Below are 20530 nucleotides of genomic sequence, written 5' to 3'. Positions count from 1 at the left end.
TGAATTATAAAAGAGGACGGGATTAGACAACCAGAAATTAAAACCCACAGTGACATGATTACACATGGATCTCTCAATACTACTACAGTATATCATTTGTGACATGCATTCTCAAATGTCAGGACATTTTAGGTATTAGTTACAATATACTTACTCGCGCTTTCAATACTAAGAAATCTGTACTTTCACTTGGTGAAATAACAACATATTGCATCCAACCAGCAGCCAAAAAACTGTAGGCATCTAAACTTTTGTAAGCTTTAAGGGCCTCTACTGTTTACTTGGATGGGGTGTTGATCAGGGAGTTAAAAATGTCAATATAACGTACATCTGTCTTGCGTACGAAATCAATAAAAAACTAGTAAAATTATGTAGAGGTATGGAATAAGGATCGACACCGATTGCTTGTTTCTTTTCTGTATATTGTTGTTTGTGATAACTGTCCAACTGTTGTGCAATATCTGATAAAACTGTCGAGTTTCGGTCCGACGATGACGAGTCCATGATATGTACACATAATCTTGCCGTCCAAGATGGTGTCGTAAACAAAAAAAAAAAAATTGTTAGGCGTGATGTCACAGCAAAGCATCTATTCTGAGGGGTGGACTGTTCTATTAATCCCATAATAAACATTTAGCCTGATGTTCATTAAATTTAAATGGCTTCTTCTTTGGGCCATGTACCAACCAGCATCATAGTTTCTAGTGAAATCACAACTCTGTGTAGGTTTTACATCTGTAGTGAAAATTCTAAACAGTGAACCAAGTAGTGGCCTGAGACTTTTACATGGTACTGTATGTTCTTTGTTCTCTGCCCATTTAAACCATTCTAACATGTTATTTGATGCCAGGACTTAATTGTAGACAACATGGGCATTCTGAGAGATCTTTTACAAGTTACAAGACAGGTAAGTTAACGTTTTCCTCAAGGACACACAAATAAATGTTGACAGAAAAAGCACTTGATGTACCATAATACGCTTTTTAGGTCACTTTAACAAGTCTCATACAAGTGGCTGCTCACATGGAAGCTATCACAGCCGACTTTTCTCGACCCAGTGCACTGAACCAGTACCAACTGGACCAGAAGATGCTTAACGCATTGGTAACAGTGTTATCATACAGTCTGGAAGTTGCCGTCACTGTTCGTGATGTCAGAGCCGAAACATCGTACATTGCTGATGGTCAGTGCAAGATGGCATTTGAGCCACAAACTGGAGTCACCCCAGGAAAAAATGTCACAGACTCTTCCAGTGATGATTTACGCATGACACAGCAGCTGGAGGAGCTTGTGGAAAAAATTCTGCATACTGCATCTGAGCTGATCCTGGTAAGAGGTCACACTTAAAAATTGCTAATCTTATGTATTCTCTGGTTATAGAATGTTCCTTTTTCTGTTTTTTTTTTTTTCCCAAGAAGCACACCTTGTTAAACAGAATTCAAGAGCACAGGGTGAAGGGTGGCTTCTTGTCTCTCTTTATTACACACCAGAACTCAACCATTACGGTGATTAGCAGTGGTTCAGCAATCTTTTACATGCCTGCACCCCTGATCCATTCTCTCAGAGGAGAGTGTGTGCTCATCCTCATTGCTGAACTCAAGCACTCACCTTGGATCTGGGCCCACTATCCTAGCGGGGTGAGCAAAGTGGGGAGATGTAAGCTTTTGGACTTGGGAATACAACGTTTGATTATGCTTTCCTGCAGATAGGTGGACCAGTGTTTGACTTGAATCTGTATAAATCCAACACGAGAAGACAAATCTCAGTTCCACTGCTTGTTCAGCCAATCATTGTAGAGATGCAACCAAAACAAGACAAAGTATGTGGCGTATTTCTAGCTATTTAGCTTGATCTTCACTGATAATGTCGGTCTTTTTTTCACTAAAAAGATGATGAGAGCATAATCCAGAAAAATTCTATTCTATGTTCTTTTCAATAGAACTCTGTTGGATTATTATTAACAATAATGTTTGTTGTACCTGTATTTGCTGATGTCACTGTCCCTCATAGAATTATTCTGCTCATGAGCATATCCTACTGCGAAACTGCATCAACTACCATAGCTTCAACATTTCCCAGGAGCATTTACAGCAGGCAATCCAGTTGAGTGTGGCATTCATGCTGCCACTCAACCAGCCATTTCCCATCATGCTACTCTTCAGGTACACTATTGTTGCAGGGGCATGTTTTGCACCGGGTTGATCATTGACTCTTTTTTGGGGCAGGATGTTTGCTAAACCAGCTTCAAGCATGCACCACCTGAGGAGGATTCACCGCTGGAAGACCAACACAACTCGCATCACGCTCCCACCATCCTCCCTCAATGGTAGATTTTTATTCCATCCATCAATTTCCTTGCCATCAAATTACTGTGAAACTGATTTACGATTTCAAATCTAGCCCCAGGTGTTGGTTACCTGGCGTTATTAAACAGTGACTTTGCTAAGCCAATCAGACACAAGCATCTAAGCAGCCAGATCAAGTACACTCTGGCAGTGGAAACCAGCCAGTGCTTGTCCTTGGACCGCTCAAAGGGGGCCTGGACGCATCTGGGCTGCAGCACACACCAAGTAGATAGAACTGATGCTGTCAACTGCAGGTACGTGAAAAGCACACTAAAATGTGTTAAAAGGCTGCCTCACTTGCCATTTGGTCTCTGACCCAGTTGTCACCAGTTGAGGACGCTAACTATCGTGCAAAAGCAGATTCAAAGTAGCTTTGAAACAGCCGACCTGGACCCATTCCTCAGGTGAGCAATTTCTGTTAACAAGCACATTGTAAATAGTCACATACCAACAGAGGGAGGATGACATTTAGTCCATTGCATTTACTCACATAAACTTCCAACTATCCATTTTCTGAGCTGTATATACTCACAAAGGTTGTGGGAGTGCAGCTATCTTTGGGCAGGAAACACGGTATACACTGAACTGGTTTCCAGCCAATCGCAAGACACATATAAACTAACAACCATTCGCACACACAGTCACACGTACAGGGAATTTAGTCATCGATTAACCCATCATGCATGTTTTGGGGATGTGGAAGGATACCAGAGTACCAGGAGAATAGACAGGAATAAGCATTCCTTTTATTCCACTACAATTACCAAAATGCTGCTTGCTTTTTTTTTTTAAATAAATTGTCATGTAACCAATTAATTTTTAGAATTTCGCTTTTGATCATTGGTTCAATCCAACATAGTCACAGTGATGTTTGACTCAAGTTTATGAAGCAAATGACACAAGAATGTCACGTCCGCAAACATGTCTTTTATTGGGCTTCACTGTCAATCACAGTGACTTGTATTGCAAAAAAAAAGCTGCGCAAGTTTTTTTTTCGTAGATTACTCAAATCAAGAGCTTTGTCAAGCAGTGCAATCTTTAAACTGCTCAAGTGTGGATATTTCAGCTCACTTCAAACTTGAAAAAACACTATGCAGATGTTCCAGTTGCAAGTTGCAGATGCTTTGGCTGTATGTGCTGGCATAATTAACTTTATTTTATGGTCATATTTTACTGTTAGACATCTATTTTTACAGTGGTGTAATCTTTCAGATGCTCTCGCTCTCTCACTGGCGCGTGTGCACACACACACACACACACACACACACACACATACAAATTTGTGGAGGTGCAAGTACCATAAAACAGATGTGGGAAAATCCTACACTTGTCAATTAATCTGGTCAAAAAACAGCTTATTCATTGAACCAATGTAGTTGATAAAGCAAATAATGTCCTTGAAAGGCCCTATGCATGTGTTGTTGTTGTTGTTTTTTTGCAACTTGAAAATTAAAAAAGTGGCATGGGTGTGTGGACTTCCATTGAACACGAGTGTAAATATGATTTGTTACACCTGGATACACCCACATCTCATTTATAAGAGGGAGTCCACCTTTGTGCCATCAGATTTATTTTGTATTTCATGTAACTCCATCTCTTTTGCAATATTCACCAGGCCAAGAAGGCAGCAAGCTAAAGTCCAAATCAATCACATAGAATAATATTCGTTATTTTCACTTCCCACCTACCCTTTCAAAAAGATACAAAAATAAAGTAGTGTTGTACAAATTCAAGGTCACATTAATATTGATGAAACATCTTTAATTGATTTATCGTGATCTAAATTCTTTACATTGCAAAAACCTGGCATTTGAACATGGTTTTGTAGACTTTACAATCATGTTCAAAATAATAGCAGTCCAATGTGACTAACCAAATTAATCCACGTTTTCAGTATATTTTTATAGCTACATGTCAAACAAGTTACCAGTAGGTGCTGTAAATTCTCAAGAAATCAATAAGACCCCACCTTTATGATATACACACTCTTAAGATTTAAAATTTGTTGAAAGGGGTGTGTTTAAAAAAAAAGTTAGTCGTTGACTTTCCAAACTCAAAACTATTTTGTACAAATTTTTGGTTTCTGTCACGAATGAGACTCGAGAGCGGACCCAAATGCACGACTCCAGAGGCAAGCAGGTAGTGTACAGAAAGCCTTTATTCGGTCCGTGGTCAATGATCAGCGAGTCAGTCAGGAAAAGCAGCAGTATCAGAAGAGGCAAGCTTACTAGGATGGTCAGGGAACAGGCGAGGGTCGGTACACGGTAGGTCAGGTATACGGGAGTGCGGGAATGAGGCATGGGAATCAACGATCTGGCAGAGGACTAGTTGTCCCCCGTGTCCTATAAGTACCGGGTGTAATCGGCCGAAACAGGGTGCAGGTGTGTGCGGACTAATTGGCTGGCCACGCCCAGACTGGGCAGGATGCCAGGGGCATGACAGTTTCTAGGATTTACAAATCACTTGACTCACTTAACTAATATATAGTTGTAGGACCACAGTTTTTTTAATTTTTTTAATATAGATAACTGCTTCACATCTGTGTGGCATAGAGTCAACCAGCTTGTGGCAGCTTTCAGCTGTTATTCCACTCCAAGATTCCTCAATGAAATTCCACAATTCATTTACATTTGTTGGTTTTGCTTCAGAGACAGCATTTTTAATGTCACACCACAAGTTCTCGATTGAATTAATGTCCAGGGATTGGGCTGACCACTCCATGACATTAAATTTGTTGGTTTGAAAGTAAGACTTTGTATGTTTACTTGTGTGTTTGGGATCATTATCTTGTTGAAACACCCATTACAAGGGCATGTCCTCAAGGGCATGTCCAGCATAAGCCAACATGAACTCCAAGTATTTTGATGTATGCAAACTGATCCATGATCCCTGGTATGCAATAAATAGGCCAAACACCATAGTAGGAAAAACATGCCCATATCATGATGCTTGCACCACAATGCCACTGTTTTGAGTTGTCCTCTGGCTTGAAATCAGAGTTTTTGGGTTGTCTCACAAACTGTCTGCAGCCCCTGGACTCCAAAAGCACAAATTTTACCCTCATCAGTCCACAAAATGTTCCTCCATTTCTCTTTCGGCCAGTTGATGTGTTCTTTGGCAAATTGTAGCCTCTTCTGCTCATGCCTCAAATGAACATTGCAGGGGATTGTTAAAGATAGATTAGCTTCACACAGAGGTCTTCTCTCTGTCACAGTACTGACAGGTAACTCCAGACTGTCTTTGATCATCCTGGAGCTGATCATGGGCTGAGGCTTTGCCGTTTTGATTATTCTGCGATCGATTTTGATGGTTGTCTTCTGTTTTCTGGCACATGGTGCTGCTCTCCATTTTGAGACATTAAAGATCATTTTAGCTGAACAGCCTATAATTTTTTCGCACCTCTTTTCAAGGTTTCCCCTCTCCAATCAAACTTTTAATCAAAGTATGCTGTTCTTCTGAACAATGTTGAATGGCCCATTTCCCTTAGGCTTTAAAGGAGAAATGCATGTTCACCAGGTGCTAATTCACACCTCTTCTTTTCCTTTTGGCTTTTCCCATTAGGGGTCGCCCCAGCATGTCATCTTTTTCCATCTTAGCATATCTCCCACGGAGATACTGACTTCTGACCTCAGTCTAGCCTCCACTACTCTTTCCCATAACTTCATTGTGTGGGTCATCAACTTTATTCCTCTATAATTCCCACAGCTCTGCACATCACCTTTGTTCTTAAAAATGGGAACTAGCGCACTTTTCCTCCATTCTTCAGGCATCTTCCCACCCGCTACTATTCTGTTGAATAGGTTGGTCAAAAACTCTACAGCCACCTCTCCAAATCGCTTCCACACCTTCACAGGTATGTCATCAGGCCCAACTGCCTTTCCATTTTTCATCCTCTTTAGTGCCTTTCTAACATCCCTCTTACTAATCATTGCCACTTCCTGGTACTACACACTTGCCTCTTCTACTCTTCCATCTCTCTCATTTTCTTCATTTATCAATTTCTCAAAGTATTCTTTCCATCTATTTAGCACACCACTGGCACAAGTCACCACATTTCCATCTCTATTCTTAATCACCCTTAGCTGCTGCACATCCTTCCCATCTCTATCCCTCTGCGTGGCCAACCTGTACAGATCCTTTTCTCCCTCTTTCGTGTCCAACCTCGTGTACATGTCGTCATATGCCCCTTGTTTAGCCTTCGCCACCTCTACCTTTGCCCTAAGCCGCATCTCAATGTATTCCTTTTGCCTCTCCTCTGTCCTTTCAATGTCGCTCTTCTTCTTCGCTAATCTCTTTAATTGCTGCCATGCTGCCGAGCTACACTCTCCCCTACCACTACCTTAGAGTCAGTAGCCTCCTTCAGATTACATCATCTGCACAAAATGTAATCCACCTGCATGCTTCCACCGCCGCTCTTGTAGGTCACTATATGTTCCTGCTTCTTCTGGAAAAAAGTCTTCACTACTGCTATTTCCATCCGTTTTGCAAAGTTCACCACCATCTGTCCCTCAAAGTTCCTTTCCTGGATGCCGTACTTACCCATCACTTCTTCGTTGCCCCTGTTTCCTTCACAATCATGTCCATTACAATCTGCACCAATCAGAACTCTCTCCGTGTCTGGGATACTCGGAACTACTTCATCTAGTTCCTTCCAAAATTTCTCTTTCAACTCTAGGTCACGTCCTACCTGTGTGGCATACTCTTACTCAAGTCATTATCAACGACTATCTTTTATTTGTACGTGAATCAGGTTATTCTAAAGTAACAGTCCTCTTACTTGAGTACCAGTACAATATTTGGCTACTCTTCCCACCTCGGCATAACAAATATTACCTTGCAAGATCTACAATGATAAATGTATCCAGAATTATCATAAAAATGCCAATGCAAAGATATTATTTGTGATTGACACAATTCATTATTATTATTATTATATCATATTCTATCCCTTTATTTTACTGTATCTACCTAATGTTATACATATGTAAAAATTACCTTTTATGAAACAGTCATCTTTATTTAGCAAATAAAATTCGTGTAACATACTAGCTTACAGAATGAGTGACTTTTCATGGTTTTATTAGTTAAAAAAAATAGTTTAATTTTGAATTGGTTTTAATTAATTTTTTTGAATATACTGTGACATTCATCCTTTCAGTGAGTCCACTAATCTGACAGTCCTGGTTGTCATGGTGCTGCTTGCGTGTCTGTACGTCCGAGCATTTGCAAAATCCTGGAGAGCTGACATCATCTCTAAGCAGAATCAACGTGTCCACTACCTAAATGACAACTGTCGACTGGACCCACATCTCTATGCAGTTACCATCCACACTGGCCTCTGCTCTGCGTACCGACTAAGTGCAAAGGTGACTCCATCTTTGTTACTCCAAAATGCAGAATGACTTATTTACTGAATGGCTCTCATCGCGTTAGATCAAAATAAGGTCTTCCCCAGTCTGTTTCCACAGAGGTGAAATTATAGAATGGACCAAATGTATTTATTTATGATACACATTTTTGACCTTCATTTAACATTTTGCTGAATAATTTGCTGTACACCGCATAATTGTAGCAGATATAGGCACGAAATGAAATATGTTAGGTTGATTTAATGACGTGATTATATTGTTCCTTTTTGTAGAATTATATATTAATTACCTGTATTTCTCCAACTAAAATAGTCCTTGTTTTTGCATTTGAATAAGAATGTTAAGGAAAACCAGATGTAAAAGCATCCTTTATAACAATTGACCCCTCCGTACAGGGCACTTAACCACGCCTCCTGAAGTGACGTCACGCCACGTGGGCTGACGTAAGACAAACAGTAAAAATGGCAAATACAATACAATACATTCTGAACTGAGACAGACTCCATGCTTCTGATTTCATTCAAATCAACGATATATTATAGATTCTAAATACAATACATTCTTAACGGAGTGAAACGCCATGCTTCTGATTTCATTCAATCATTCACACCTAGCAATGTTATGCTAGCGGAGAACGTCTCATTCATTTATACGAGACGTGTATTAAAAATCAAATTTAGGGCATATCTTCGTGCAAACACAGTCTGGTTAAGCTTCGGCCGCGAGCCAGCAAGAAATCGATACGTTTGTGCAGTCCGATCATCGCTAAATATCGCTCAACAAAGAATAAGTGTGTCAATCGTTCACACGTAGCGGTGTTATGCTAGCGGAGAACGTCTCATTCATTTATACGAGACGTGTATTAAAAATCAAATTTAGGGCATATCTTTGTGCAAACACAGTCTGAATAAGCTTCGGCCGTGAGCCAGCAAGAAATCAATACGTTTGTGCAGTCCGATCATCGCTAAATATCGCTCAACAAAGAATAAGTGTGTCAATCTTTCACACGTAGCGGTGTTATGCTAGCGGAGAACGTCTCATTCATTTATACGAGACGTGTATTAAAAATCAAATTTAGGGCATATCTTCGTGCAAACACAGTCTGGTTAAGCTTCGGCCGCGAGCCAGCAAGAAATCGATACGTTTGTGCAGTCCGATCATCGCTAAATATCGCTCAACAAAGAATAAGTGTGTCAATCGTTCACACGTAGCGGTGTTATGCTAGCGGAGAATGTCTCATTCATTTATACGAGACGTGTATTAAAAATCAAATTTAGGGCATATCTTCGTGCAAACACAGTCTGGTTAAGCTTCGGCCGTGAGCCAGCAAGAAATCGATACGTTTGTGCAGTCCGATCATCGCTAAATATCGCTCAACAAAGAATAAGTGTGTCAATCGTTCACACGTAGCGGTGTTATGCTAGCGGAGAACGTCTCATTCATTTATACAAGACGTGTATTAAAAATCAAATTTAGGGCATATATTTGTGCAAACACAGTCTGAATAAGCTTCGGCCGCGAGCCAACAAGAAATCAATACGTTTGTGCAGTCCGATCATCGCTAAATATCGCTCAACAAAGAATAATGTGTCAATCGTTCACACGCAGCAGTGTTATGCTAGCGAAGAACTTCAAATTCATTTATACGAGACATGTATTGAAAATCAAATATAGGGCATACCTTCATGCAAACATATGTGTTCCGGTTGATATCAGATGGATTTAGTTGATGATGCGGTCTTCCACAAAGTTTGATCCATCGAAGGCATTTTTCATACTGGGTCTTCGGTTTTGGAAAGGGTACGAATCGAACTCCACCAACTAGCCTTTCAGGATACCTGTCATAACTATTGCAAAGTCCGTGACTACACCTCTTAACCATATTTTTTGTTAAATAACCCAAATACGCGATAAAACGCTAACTAAACCTATACTGGACCATGCAATGTTGTCTGAGAAAATGGCGGGAGCAAAAACGGGCTTTGGTTTATGCAGATCTCTGGCCTCTGATTGGTCAGTGACGCGGATTGAGCAATATCCACGGAGGGGTCAATTATTGAGTCATTCAATACCTAAGGCCAACAGACTTCGCTATGAGATTGGAATTTAAATTTTTCAAATCATGTGTTTTGCCAGGTTTACATAGCACTGCATGGTGTCAATGGCATCTCACAAACAAGAGAACTATATGTTCCAGGTTGTACTCTGTTCAGGAGGAACTCAAGAGATACCTTTATACTCAGGTTATAAACAAGCATATTCAAATATCATGCATAAATAAGAAACAACCATGTATTTACCTTTACGTGACATGAACATAATGATTTCACTGTCATCACAGTGCAGCAGATAGTCTGGGTCCAGTGTGGGGGGTCCACATCTGGCATGACAACTCAGGACCTTCACCACATTTTAACCTCAAACTCGTGGAAATATCTGAGGTAATGCTCTCCTATTGTATTTTTCATGTTATGCCAGACCATGCATCTTGTGTGACTTTAGGTGGGGCGAGTTAACAAGGAGGCACAAACTTGGCTCTTTGTGAGCCAGTGCTGGTTGTCCGTGAGTAAAGGTGATGGAAAAGTGGAGCGAATGCTACATGTTTGTACTCGTGGAATGGGTCTGGCTCAGGTACACAAACCGTTATGATCAAACAATTACTTCATTTTTAATATAACATTTGTACCTTTTGCCTGCAGATGTTACGCCTCAAGTTGTGCGACTACCTGGCTGACTTCCATATGTGGATCTCTGTGTACAGCTGCCCTCAGCCTCACTCATTCACACACACACAAAGACTTAGCATATGCCTGCTTCTATTTGCGGGGTATGCGTGTACCAATGCACTAATCATATCACAAATGGACGATGTGGTGAGTTAAAATGACAAAACAACACAATTTTGTGTGAAAGTGTTAAGATCTTTAATGCCACAGTTCTTTTTTTACAATTACATTTCGAGGTGCCTATGACTGCTGTGTCAGCTGTGTCTTTGACAACTGGAGTACAAAGTGTGGCGTTAGTGTTGCCGATAGCAACATTGATAGCGTTCCTTTTTCGCATGCATGACATAAGGCTGATGATGGCAGAGGAAGGAACACAGCCTGACCAGGACTCCGGTGAAGGTGAAGTTTATCTCAAGAAGGCAAAGAACTTTCCATTATTTTCTTTTTCCACTATTTCTCCATCTGATATCTTTGCAGTGGACAATATGGGAGCCTTCAAGAAGAATTATAAGGTTGTACTGTATCTCCAGACGCTTGCGATCTGTTTGAGTCCACATTTTTTCCTTTTATTTTTGAAGCATTCCTTCTTTATTGTTGCAGGATGCAGACAAGTTGGTCATGAAGGATGTGAACAACAAGGACTGTGGAATCCAGGCAGAAGTTATTCAAAAAGAGATAGCCCTTCAAGAGGAAGCCTTTTCCAACGGTGGCCGGGAAAGAGGCTGGTTTGTCCGGGAAGCCTCGTTTGAACAAAGCAGACATCTTTTTATTTTTGACAAGCTGAGTTGGAGGAAAGTAACATGGCGCTGGTGTTGCTATGTGGCCTGGACACTGTGTCTGCTTTTGTCCATTGCTGGACTAGTGCCCGCTGCTGTGTTGGGACTCAGGTATTTGCAATTTATATTTGCAGTATATGCCTCTTTGAGCTGTCATCTTATCATGGTAGAGGGTTTTGTGTGTCCCAATGATTCTGGGGTCTTAGTTGTTTGTGGCTTCACGCCCCTGATAGTCTCACCCATGGAAAACCGGTCCTTGGTGAGTGACCAGGCAAGGCACACCTCCAAAAACTCCTATGAACAAAATTAATGAATTTAGGTTCCCTTTACCCGAATGCGCATCACTGGGGCTGGAGGTGGGGCTTGAAAGCCACTGACTGGTGGCCAGGCCGCCACCCAGTATTGTGGCCTCAGTCTTGCATCTTTGCATTTTACAGATGATCTTACTCTGTTGGCTTCATCAGGCTGTGATCACCAACTCTCACTGGATCAGTGTGCAGTCGACTGTGAAGCGGCTAGGCTGAGAGTCAGGACCTCTAAATCTGAGACAATGGTCCTCAGTTGAAAAAGGGTGGAGTGAACTCTTCAGGTCGCAGATGGAATCCCTCTCCAAGTGGAGGTGTTCAAATATCTTTGGGTCTTGTTCACGAGTGAGGGAAGGATGGAACAGGAGATCAACAAGCGGATCGGTGGACCATCTGCAGTGATGCAGACTTTGTATCGGTCCATTGTGATGAAAAAGGAGCTAAGCTGAAAGGCAAATCTCTCTATTTACTGGTCGATTTACGTTCCTATGCTCACCTATTGTCACGACCTGTGGGTTGTGACTGAAAGAACAAGATCTCAGATACAACCTGCTAAAATGAGGGTGCAAGGTGTCCAGGGTACAGGTTCTCCCGTAGAGACATCTGTCATCTGAGAGGGGCTCAGAGTAAAGCCACTAGTCCTTAGCACCGAGAGGAGCCAGATCAGATGATCTTCTTGGGTCATCTGTTTAGGAAGCCTCTGGTGAGGTGTTCTGGGGATGTCTCACTGGGATGAGACCCAGTGTACCCAGGGTACCTAAAGGACCCAGGATACACTGGAGACTCTACATCTCTCGGCTTTCCAAGGAACATGTCAGGATCCTCTCGGAAGAGCTGTATGAAGTTGCTTTGGAGAGAGAAGTCTGAGCTTCCCTGCTAAAACTACTACCCCGCAACTCAAATTTGGATAATCAGAAGAAAACAGATGGATGGACTTACAGTATATTTCCATCGCTAAAAATCAACACCTTCCTTCCACAACATTGGCTTAAGTAGAAATCAGTATTTACTAAGATAGTATTTCTTCAAACATGCATTATTTAAGACAGCCTGTGTAAGCATGAAAAGATTTTAAAGAGAAAGGAAAGTGCTGCTGTTTACACTGACAAACCATTTGTTGAGCAGAATATTGAACAGAGTGCATGCGAGAGAGAGTACTGTGTACATAACGATATAGATATATATGAAAGAAGGATCAACTGACAAAGTAATAGTGCACCTGTGATAATACAATTTACAACAATGTATATCGACAGTCATGCATATGTACAATGCACTTCCTTTTGAACATACATTTTTAATTAGTGCCATTTGTTTTTTTTGTTGAAAGATGATCAAACAAAATATAATAAATAAATAAAATGCAATTTCCATGAGGAATTGCATTTGTAGAAATAATGTCTTCCTCTCTAATAAATGTCTTGCAAACATCCCATGTCCACTATGTAAGGAAATACAGTAGTGTTAGGCTAGCTGAAACTGTCTAGGAGGCATCAATTTAAGAATGTGCTTAACTTAGTGGTTTTGATTTCCATCTTGACTGGGTCATACTGTAGTGTAGGTGTTTTCAATACTATGTTTTTTGCTCACATTAAGTTTTCAAGTTATTTCTGGAAAACGTAATGTTGCAGTTGTTTGTGTACTTAATTAAGTGTCCAGTGGCTGCTTTGTCCAGATTCGGCAGGAGTAAACTGCAACTTTGGCTGCATTCTCTCTTTATCTCCTTGTTGTTGTGCATCTTCATGATCCAGCCAATTGTGGTAGAATTTTCCCCTTAATGTAAATTCAACATATTTGACTTCAATCCTGAATAATACATTCACAACAACAATTCTTTGCTGCCACAGATCCTTGCAGTCAGTGTGACTGTCTCCATTTGGTACAGAAATAGAATAGACTTTCAGCATCTGTCCAGAATCATTTTTAGACCAGAAAAGCAGCACCCTTCTGCACTCCAATCAGAGAGATGCTTGGACCTTGAAAAGGTGATGACAACATTCTGTTTCATTGTAATCTTTCTCAAACCTACCATTAAAACAGGATAATTTGTGATTTTTAGCTTCTTGTACAGCGCCACCGAGCAAGACTTCTTAGTCTTGTATGTCCACCAACTGTTGCAGAGATGAGGCTGACTCGAAGACACAGAAGACGTGAAGCTTTGATTCATAAAACCCTCAGGTGAGTGTGAGTTGTCATAAGTTATGTGGGTGGAACCGTCTCGATGCACATCTATGCTAATGCTACTGTTAAGAGTTGTTGGCAGTGCTTCTAAACTGTTCAATGCCTACAGGATGTGAAAACCAGACTTATCTTCTGTTTTGTAAGACAAAATTAATAATTGCATCTTCTGCTTTGGTTGCTAAATAGAAAAACGATATTTGGGTAAAAAAATATGCATGAATCTTTCATGATAAATTTCAAATATGCAGCAAATTATTGATGTGTTCAATTTTGTACTGATGTCATGTACATTTCTTTGCTTTTGGCCAAGGTCTCCGCTCTGAATGGTGTCCTATTCTAGTTCTTCCACAAGTCCCATTTTTCAAAAACTCTATCTCTTCGCTTTGTCTTTCAGGGATTTTTGCTTCTTTATCCCGATGATCCTCCTGATGTTGTGCATTTCCCATAGCAATTCATTCAGCGACCACTACCGCCTCAATAAAGCCATCAGACAACAGTTTACTTTGTAATCAACACAAACCAAGAGATAAAGTTATTCAATAAATACTGTACATGATGGAAATTTAAATTATATGATGTTTATTGCAGTGGGAGACAGGAGCCGGCATTCATTTCCATACCGAAATATGAAGATTGGTGGAAGTGGACGCAGACTTGTTTGCTTAATTTACTGTACAAGAATACCTCTGCTGCAATGGTTAATTTGACAACACATCCCACAACTTTTATTTGTGATGCCATTTAAATAAGAGCCAATTATGATACTGATTCTTCACATTTTGTCACATTACATAAACGTGGCTCAATAGTCTGATGTCTTCCAACAATCGTACTTCCTGATTGGCGATCCGGTCGTATGGACAACGCAGCTCAGCAAGGTCTGTATAATAAACCACTAATTCACGGTATATTTGAATAATTATAATGATACTTCCTAAAAGTGACCAGAGATGAGCAAGTTTATGATACATCAACAACTAAAACGTTTTTTTAACCAAAATTTCATAATGCATTTATATGAAACACAAAATCTTATTTTTGTGCAGCATGATGTTTGCCACACAGTTCTAATCTGTCCTTAAAGGTTTAAATGTCAGGAAGACATGAAATGCTTTGTAGGTGTGAACGTGAGTGTGAATGTTGTCTATATATGACCAGCGATTGACTGGTGATCAATCCAGGCTGGACTTACTTGAAAATGTGTTTCAATCAAGTGATATAACTGTAAGGTGGTAAAATTCAGGGTAATTTAATTTATTCACACAGCAATGTGTTTATTTTTCTTAATGAAATTTGTTTTTGTGTTTGAATCTACGGTGGTAGCTTTACTGACCACCACAAAAGTCATTACAATTTGGATATAAAAATATTAGCAGATGTTGAATTTGAGGATTACGTCCCACAAATGCATTTCACAATCAATTAAATTCCAATGATACTCTCCCAAGAGTGGCACAGTATTGAGGACCTGGCTTCAAACCCGCCCTCAGCTGTGTGAAAATTGCATGTTCTCCCTTTGCCACTGTGGATTTTCTCTGCGTACACCGGTTTCCTCCCACATCCCAAAAACAGACATGGTGGTTAAGTGAAGACTCTGATTGCCCGTAGGTATGAATGTGAGTACAAATGCTTCTTTATACAATGAGGAACATAAGTATTTGAACACCCTGCAATTTTGCAAGTTCTCCCACTTTGAAATCATGGAGGGGTCTGAAATTTTTATTCTAGTTGCATGCCCACTGTGAGAGACCTGATAGATAGATAGATAGATAGATAGATAGATAGATAGATAGATAGATAGATAGATAGATAGATAGATAGATAGATGAAAAATCTCACAATCAAGTATGATTTATTGAATAATTTTTGAATGTTACTGTTGCAAATAAATATTTGAACACCTGTGAAGATAAATGTTAATATTTTGTACAGTAGCTTTCATTTGAAATAACTCAGGTGAAACATTTCCTGTAGTTTTTCACCAGGTTTGCACACTGCTGCAGGGATTTTGGAATACAGCCCTATGGGTGCACACGCTAGGGCAATCTGTAGGCCAGTCCCAAACCTGGATAAATGCAGAGGAAGGGCATCCGGCGTAAATACTGGCAAACTAATATGAGCATTCATCTATAGAATCCCATACCGGATCGGTCGTTCCCCAGGTTAACAACGCCCGCCCCCAGCACCGCTAACCAGCAGGGCGTCGGTGGAAATTCAACTACTGTGGTTCGAAGACAAAGAAGAGAAGGAAACCGGATTTGTCGTTAGAAGAAGAAGAGAAATGCACAGAGCCGACAACTGGGTGTAGGGACTTTGAATGTTGGGACGATGACAGGAAAAGCTCAGGAGTTGGTTGACATGATGATTTGGAGAAAGGGTGATATATTGTCCATCCAAGAGAGCAGGTGGAAAGGTAGTAAGGCTAGAAGTTTAGGAGCAGGGTTTAAATTATTGTACCATGGAGCAGATGGGAAGAGAAATGGAGTAGGGATTATTTTAAAGGAAGAGCTGGCGAAGAATGTCTTGAAGGTAAAAAGAGTATTAAATCGAGTGATGAGACTGAAATTTGAAATTGAGTGTGTTGGGTATAATGTGGTTAGCGGCTTTGCCACACAGGTTGGATGTGATTTAGAGATGAAAGGGAAATTCTGGAAGGAACTAAATGAGGTAGTTCTGAGCATCCCAGACAGAGAGAGAGTTGTGATGATTGTAATGGACATGTTGGTGAAGGAAACAGGGGTGATGAAGAAGTGATGGGTAATTACGGCATCCGGGAAAAGAACTTTAAGGGACAGATGGTGGTGGACTTTGAAAAACAGATGGAAATGGCTATAGTGAACACTTATTTCCAGAAGAGGCAGCAACGTAGAGTGATCTACAAGAGCAGAGGGAGAAGCATGCAGGTGGATTATGTTTTACGCAAATGATGCAATCTGACAGGTTACTGACTGTAAGGTAGTGTGGTAGGGGAGAGTGTAGCTCGACAGCATAGGATGGTGGTGTGTAGAATGACTCTGGTGGTGGGTAGGAAGATTAAGAAGACAAAGGTAGAGCAGAGAACCAGGTGGTGGATGTTGAGAAGGGAAGAAAGTTGTGCCACCTTTTGGAAAAATATGAGACAGGCTCTTGATGGACAGGAGAAGCTCCTGGAAGAGTGGACTATGACAGCCAAGGTGAACAGAGAGATAGGCAGAAGAGTATTTGGTGTGTCTTCTGGTAGGAAAGGTGAGAAGGAGACTTGGTGTTGGAACCCCAAAATACAAGGAATCATACAAGGAAAGAGATGAGCAAAGAAGAAGAGGGACAGTGATAAGACTGAGGAAAGGTGAAAGAAATATATTGAGATGCAACGTAGGGAAAAGGTAGAGGTGGCGGAGGCTAAACAAACAGCAAATGACGATATGTTCACCAGGTTGGACACGAAAGAAGGAGAAAAGAATCTCTACAGGCTGGCCAGACAGGGGGATAGAGTTGGGAAGGATGTACAGCAGGTAAAGGTGATTAAGGATAGAGATGGAAATGTGTTGACTGGTGCTAGTAGTGTGCTAAATAGATCGAAAGAATATAGAAGTTGATGAATGAAGAAAATGAGAGAGAAGGAAGAGTAGAAGAGGCAAGTGTGAATGACCAGGAAGTGGCAATGATTAGTAAGGGGTAAGTTAGAAAGGCAGGACAAAGGATGAAAAATGGAAAGGCAGTTGGTCCTGATGACATACCTGTGGAGGTATGGAAGCATTTTGGAGAGGTGGCTGTGGAGCTTTTGACCAATTTATCCAACAGAATACTAGCGGGGGAGAAGATGCCTGAAGAATGGAGGAAAAGTGTGCTACTTCCCATTTTAAAAACAAAGGCGATTTTCAGAGCTGTGGGAACAATAGAGGAATAAAGTTGATGAGCCACACAATGAAGTTATGGGAAAGAGTAGTGGAGGCTAGACTCGGGACCGAAGTAAGACTGTGAGCAAGAGTATGGTTTCATCCCTAGAAAGAGTACCACAGATGCATTATTTGCGTTGAAGATGCTCGTGGAAAAGTACAGAGGTCAGAAGGAGCTACATTGTGTCTTTGTGGATCAAGAGAAAGCCAAAGACAGAGTAACAAGGGAGGAACTGTGGTACTGCATGCGGAAGTCTGGTGTGGCGGAGAAATGTGTCAGAATAGTACAGGACATGAATGTGGGCAACAGAACAGTGGTGAGGTGTGCCGCAGGTGTGACAGAAGAATTCAAGGTGGAGGTGGGACTGCACCAGGGATCAGCTCTGAGCCCCTTCCCATTTGCTGTGGTAATGGATAGGCTGACAAATGTGGTTAGACTGGAATCCTCTTGGACCATGATGTTCACAGATGATATTTTTATATGCAATGAAAGCAGGGAGCAGGTGGAGGAACAATTAGAAAGACGGACATATGCATTGGAAAGGAGAGGAATGAAGATTAGACGAAGTAAAACAGAATATATGTGTGTTAAAGAGAGGGGTGGTGGGGGATGAGTGAGGCTCCAGGGAGAAGGGATAGCAAGGGTGGACGACTTCAAATATTTAGGGTCAACAATCCAGAGCAATGGTGAGTGTGGTAAGGAAGTGAAGCGACCCCTAATGGGACAAGCCAAAAGGAAAAGAAGAAGCAGCAGCAGGGATTTTGGCCCATCCCTCCACATACAGTGCCTTGTGAAAGTATTCGTCCCCCTTGAACTTTTCAACCTTTGGCCACATTTCAGGCTTCAGACAAAAATATATAAAATTGTATTTTTTGTCAGGAATCAACAACAAGTGGGACACAATCATGAAGTGGAACGGAATTTATTAGATATTTTATACTTTTTTAACAAATAAAAACCTGAAAAGTGGAGCGTGCAATATTATTCGGCCCTTTTAACTTTGAGTGCAGGAAACTCACTCCAGAAGTTCAGTGAGGATATCTGAATGAGCCAGTTTTGACAGATGATAGTAAATAGAATCCACCTGTTCGTAATCAAGTCTCCATATAAATGCACCTATTCTGTGATATTCTCAGGGTTTTATTAAAAGTGCAGAGAACATCATGAAGACTAAGGAACACACCAGGCAGGTCCGAGATACTGTTGTGAAGAACTTTAAAGCCGGATTTGGATACAAAAAGATTTCCCAAGCTTTAAACATCTCAAGGAGCACTGTGCAAGCAATCATATTGAAATGGAAGGAGTATCAGACGACTGCAAATCTACCAAGTGTCATGGTCCTGTCGTTCCAGCCCTGGCTGGGCGTGTCCCAGCAGACCAACAATGATTAGGAGGCGCACACCAGCACCTCATCTCCGCTGATTAACCCTGGTACTTATAGGACCCAGAGGACGACTGGTCTTCGCCAGATCGTCGCCTCACATGCCTCGTTCCCGCACTTCCGCATTCCTGATGCCAACCTCCCGTGTACCGACCAACGCCTGTCTCCTGACCTACCCTGTAAGCCTGCCGCTACTCGTCCTGCTGTTTGTGCCGACTCACTCCCCGGTTACTGACTCTGGAACGAATAAAGACTTTCTCCTTCCTGCTTGCCTGTCACCCGAGTCGTGCATTTGGGTCCCCCCTCGGGTCCCGTTCGTGACACCAAGGCCCGGCCGCCCCTCTAAACTTTCACCTCGAACAAGGAGAAGACTGATCAGAGATGCAGCCAAAAGGCCCATGATCACTCTGGATGAAATGCAGAGCTCTACAACTGAGGTGGGAGAGTTTGTCCACAAGACAACAATCAGTCGTACACTGCATAAATAAATCTGGCCTTTATAGAAGAGTGGCAAGAAGAAAGACACGGGCAAAATATCCATAAAAAAAAAAAAAAAAAACACCATGCCCACTGTCAAAAATGGTGGTGGCAGCCTCATGGTTTGGGCCTGCTTTTCTTCAGCAGGGACAGGGAAGATAGTTAAAATTGATGGGAAGATGAATGGAGCCAAATACAGGACCATTCTGAAAGAAAACCTGAGACTGCGACAGAGATTACTCTTTCAACAGGACAATGATCCAAAACATGAAGCCAAATCTACAATGTAATGGTTCACAAATAAATGTATCCAGGTGTTCCAATGGCTGAGTCAAAGTCCAGACCTGAATGCAATCGAGAATCTGTGGGCACAGCTGAAGACTGCTGTTCACAAACGCTCTCCATCCAACCTCACTGACCTCGAGCTGTTTTGCAAGGAAGAATAGGGAAGAATTTCAAGTCTCTCGATGTGCAAAACTGATAGCGGCATACCCCAAGCGACTTGCAGCTGCAAATGCAGCAAAAGGTGCAGCGAGTGGAATTAAGACCAAAAAGTTCCATTTTGGTGTCATCTGACCACATTACCTTCTTCCATGATTCCTTTGGATCATCCAAATGGTCATGGGCAAACTTCAGACAGGCCTGGGTGTGTACTGATTCAAGCAGGGGAACCTTCCATATCATGCATGATTTTTAAACATGACGTCTTAGTGTATTACCCACAGTAAGATTGGAAACAGTGGTACCAACTCTCTTTCGGTCATTGACCAGCTCCTCTCGTGGTGTTCTCACATTTCTTCAGATCATTGAAACCTCTTGTTTGCTTCAGTCTGAGGGAGATTAACAGTCATCTTTAGTTTCTTCCATTTTCTTATAATTGCTCCAACAGTTGTGTTTTTCACCAGGCAGCTTGGCAATTGCCCCGTAGCTCTTTCCAGCCTTGTGGCGGTCTACAATTTTGTCTTTGGTGTCTTTGGACAGCTCTTCGGTCTGAGCCATGTTAGTAGTTTGAGTCTTACTGATTGTGTAGGTTGGACAGGTATCTCTATGCAGCTAACAATTTTAAACAGGTGGTTCTAATTTAGAAAAAGAAG

The 20530-nt window shown here is 41.3% G+C and overlaps 1 protein-coding gene across 11 annotated transcripts in view; it reads left to right on the top strand.

Moving 5' to 3' along the window:
• LOC133492445 (polycystin-1-like protein 1) overlaps positions 1 to 20530 on the top strand; it is a 72587-nt gene that overhangs the window by 36298 nt on the left and 15759 nt on the right. For 8 of the 11 annotated variants that reach the window (XR_009792631.1, XM_061804628.1, XM_061804625.1 and 5 more), the window contains 22 exons: positions 851 to 907; positions 988 to 1329; positions 1416 to 1637; positions 1706 to 1819; positions 2011 to 2162; positions 2226 to 2326; positions 2401 to 2599; positions 2666 to 2749; positions 7504 to 7711; positions 9851 to 9957; positions 10056 to 10155; positions 10217 to 10345; positions 10414 to 10587; positions 10677 to 10839; positions 10918 to 10952; positions 11041 to 11327; positions 13197 to 13281; positions 13369 to 13506; positions 13581 to 13699; positions 14097 to 14207; positions 14291 to 14399; positions 14512 to 14580. Coding sequence is in view for 10 of the 11 variants with exons in the window: in XM_061804628.1 (XP_061660612.1) it covers positions 851 to 907; positions 988 to 1329; positions 1416 to 1637; positions 1706 to 1819; positions 2011 to 2162; positions 2226 to 2326; positions 2401 to 2599; positions 2666 to 2749; positions 7504 to 7711; positions 9851 to 9957; positions 10056 to 10155; positions 10217 to 10345; positions 10414 to 10587; positions 10677 to 10839; positions 10918 to 10952; positions 11041 to 11327; positions 13197 to 13281; positions 13369 to 13506; positions 13581 to 13699; positions 14097 to 14207; positions 14291 to 14399; positions 14512 to 14580 (3105 nt within the window). In the remaining variant the exon portion in view is untranslated. The remainder of the gene's footprint in view (positions 1 to 850; positions 908 to 987; positions 1330 to 1415; positions 1638 to 1705; positions 1820 to 2010; positions 2163 to 2225; positions 2327 to 2400; positions 2600 to 2665; positions 2750 to 7503; positions 7712 to 9850; positions 9958 to 10055; positions 10156 to 10216; positions 10346 to 10413; positions 10588 to 10676; positions 10840 to 10917; positions 10953 to 11040; positions 11328 to 13196; positions 13282 to 13368; positions 13507 to 13580; positions 13700 to 14096; positions 14208 to 14290; positions 14400 to 14511; positions 14581 to 20530) is intronic. The other 3 variants (XM_061804624.1, XM_061804623.1, XM_061804627.1) reach the window with 3 other exon arrangements.

Source organism: Syngnathoides biaculeatus, chromosome 19 (genome assembly GCF_019802595.1).
Source record: "Syngnathoides biaculeatus isolate LvHL_M chromosome 19, ASM1980259v1, whole genome shotgun sequence".
Classification (NCBI taxonomy): Eukaryota; Metazoa; Chordata; class Actinopteri; order Syngnathiformes; family Syngnathidae; genus Syngnathoides; species Syngnathoides biaculeatus.
The sequence above is the reverse complement of the archived record's forward strand: the minus strand, read 5'-3'. Positions and strand labels throughout refer to the sequence as shown.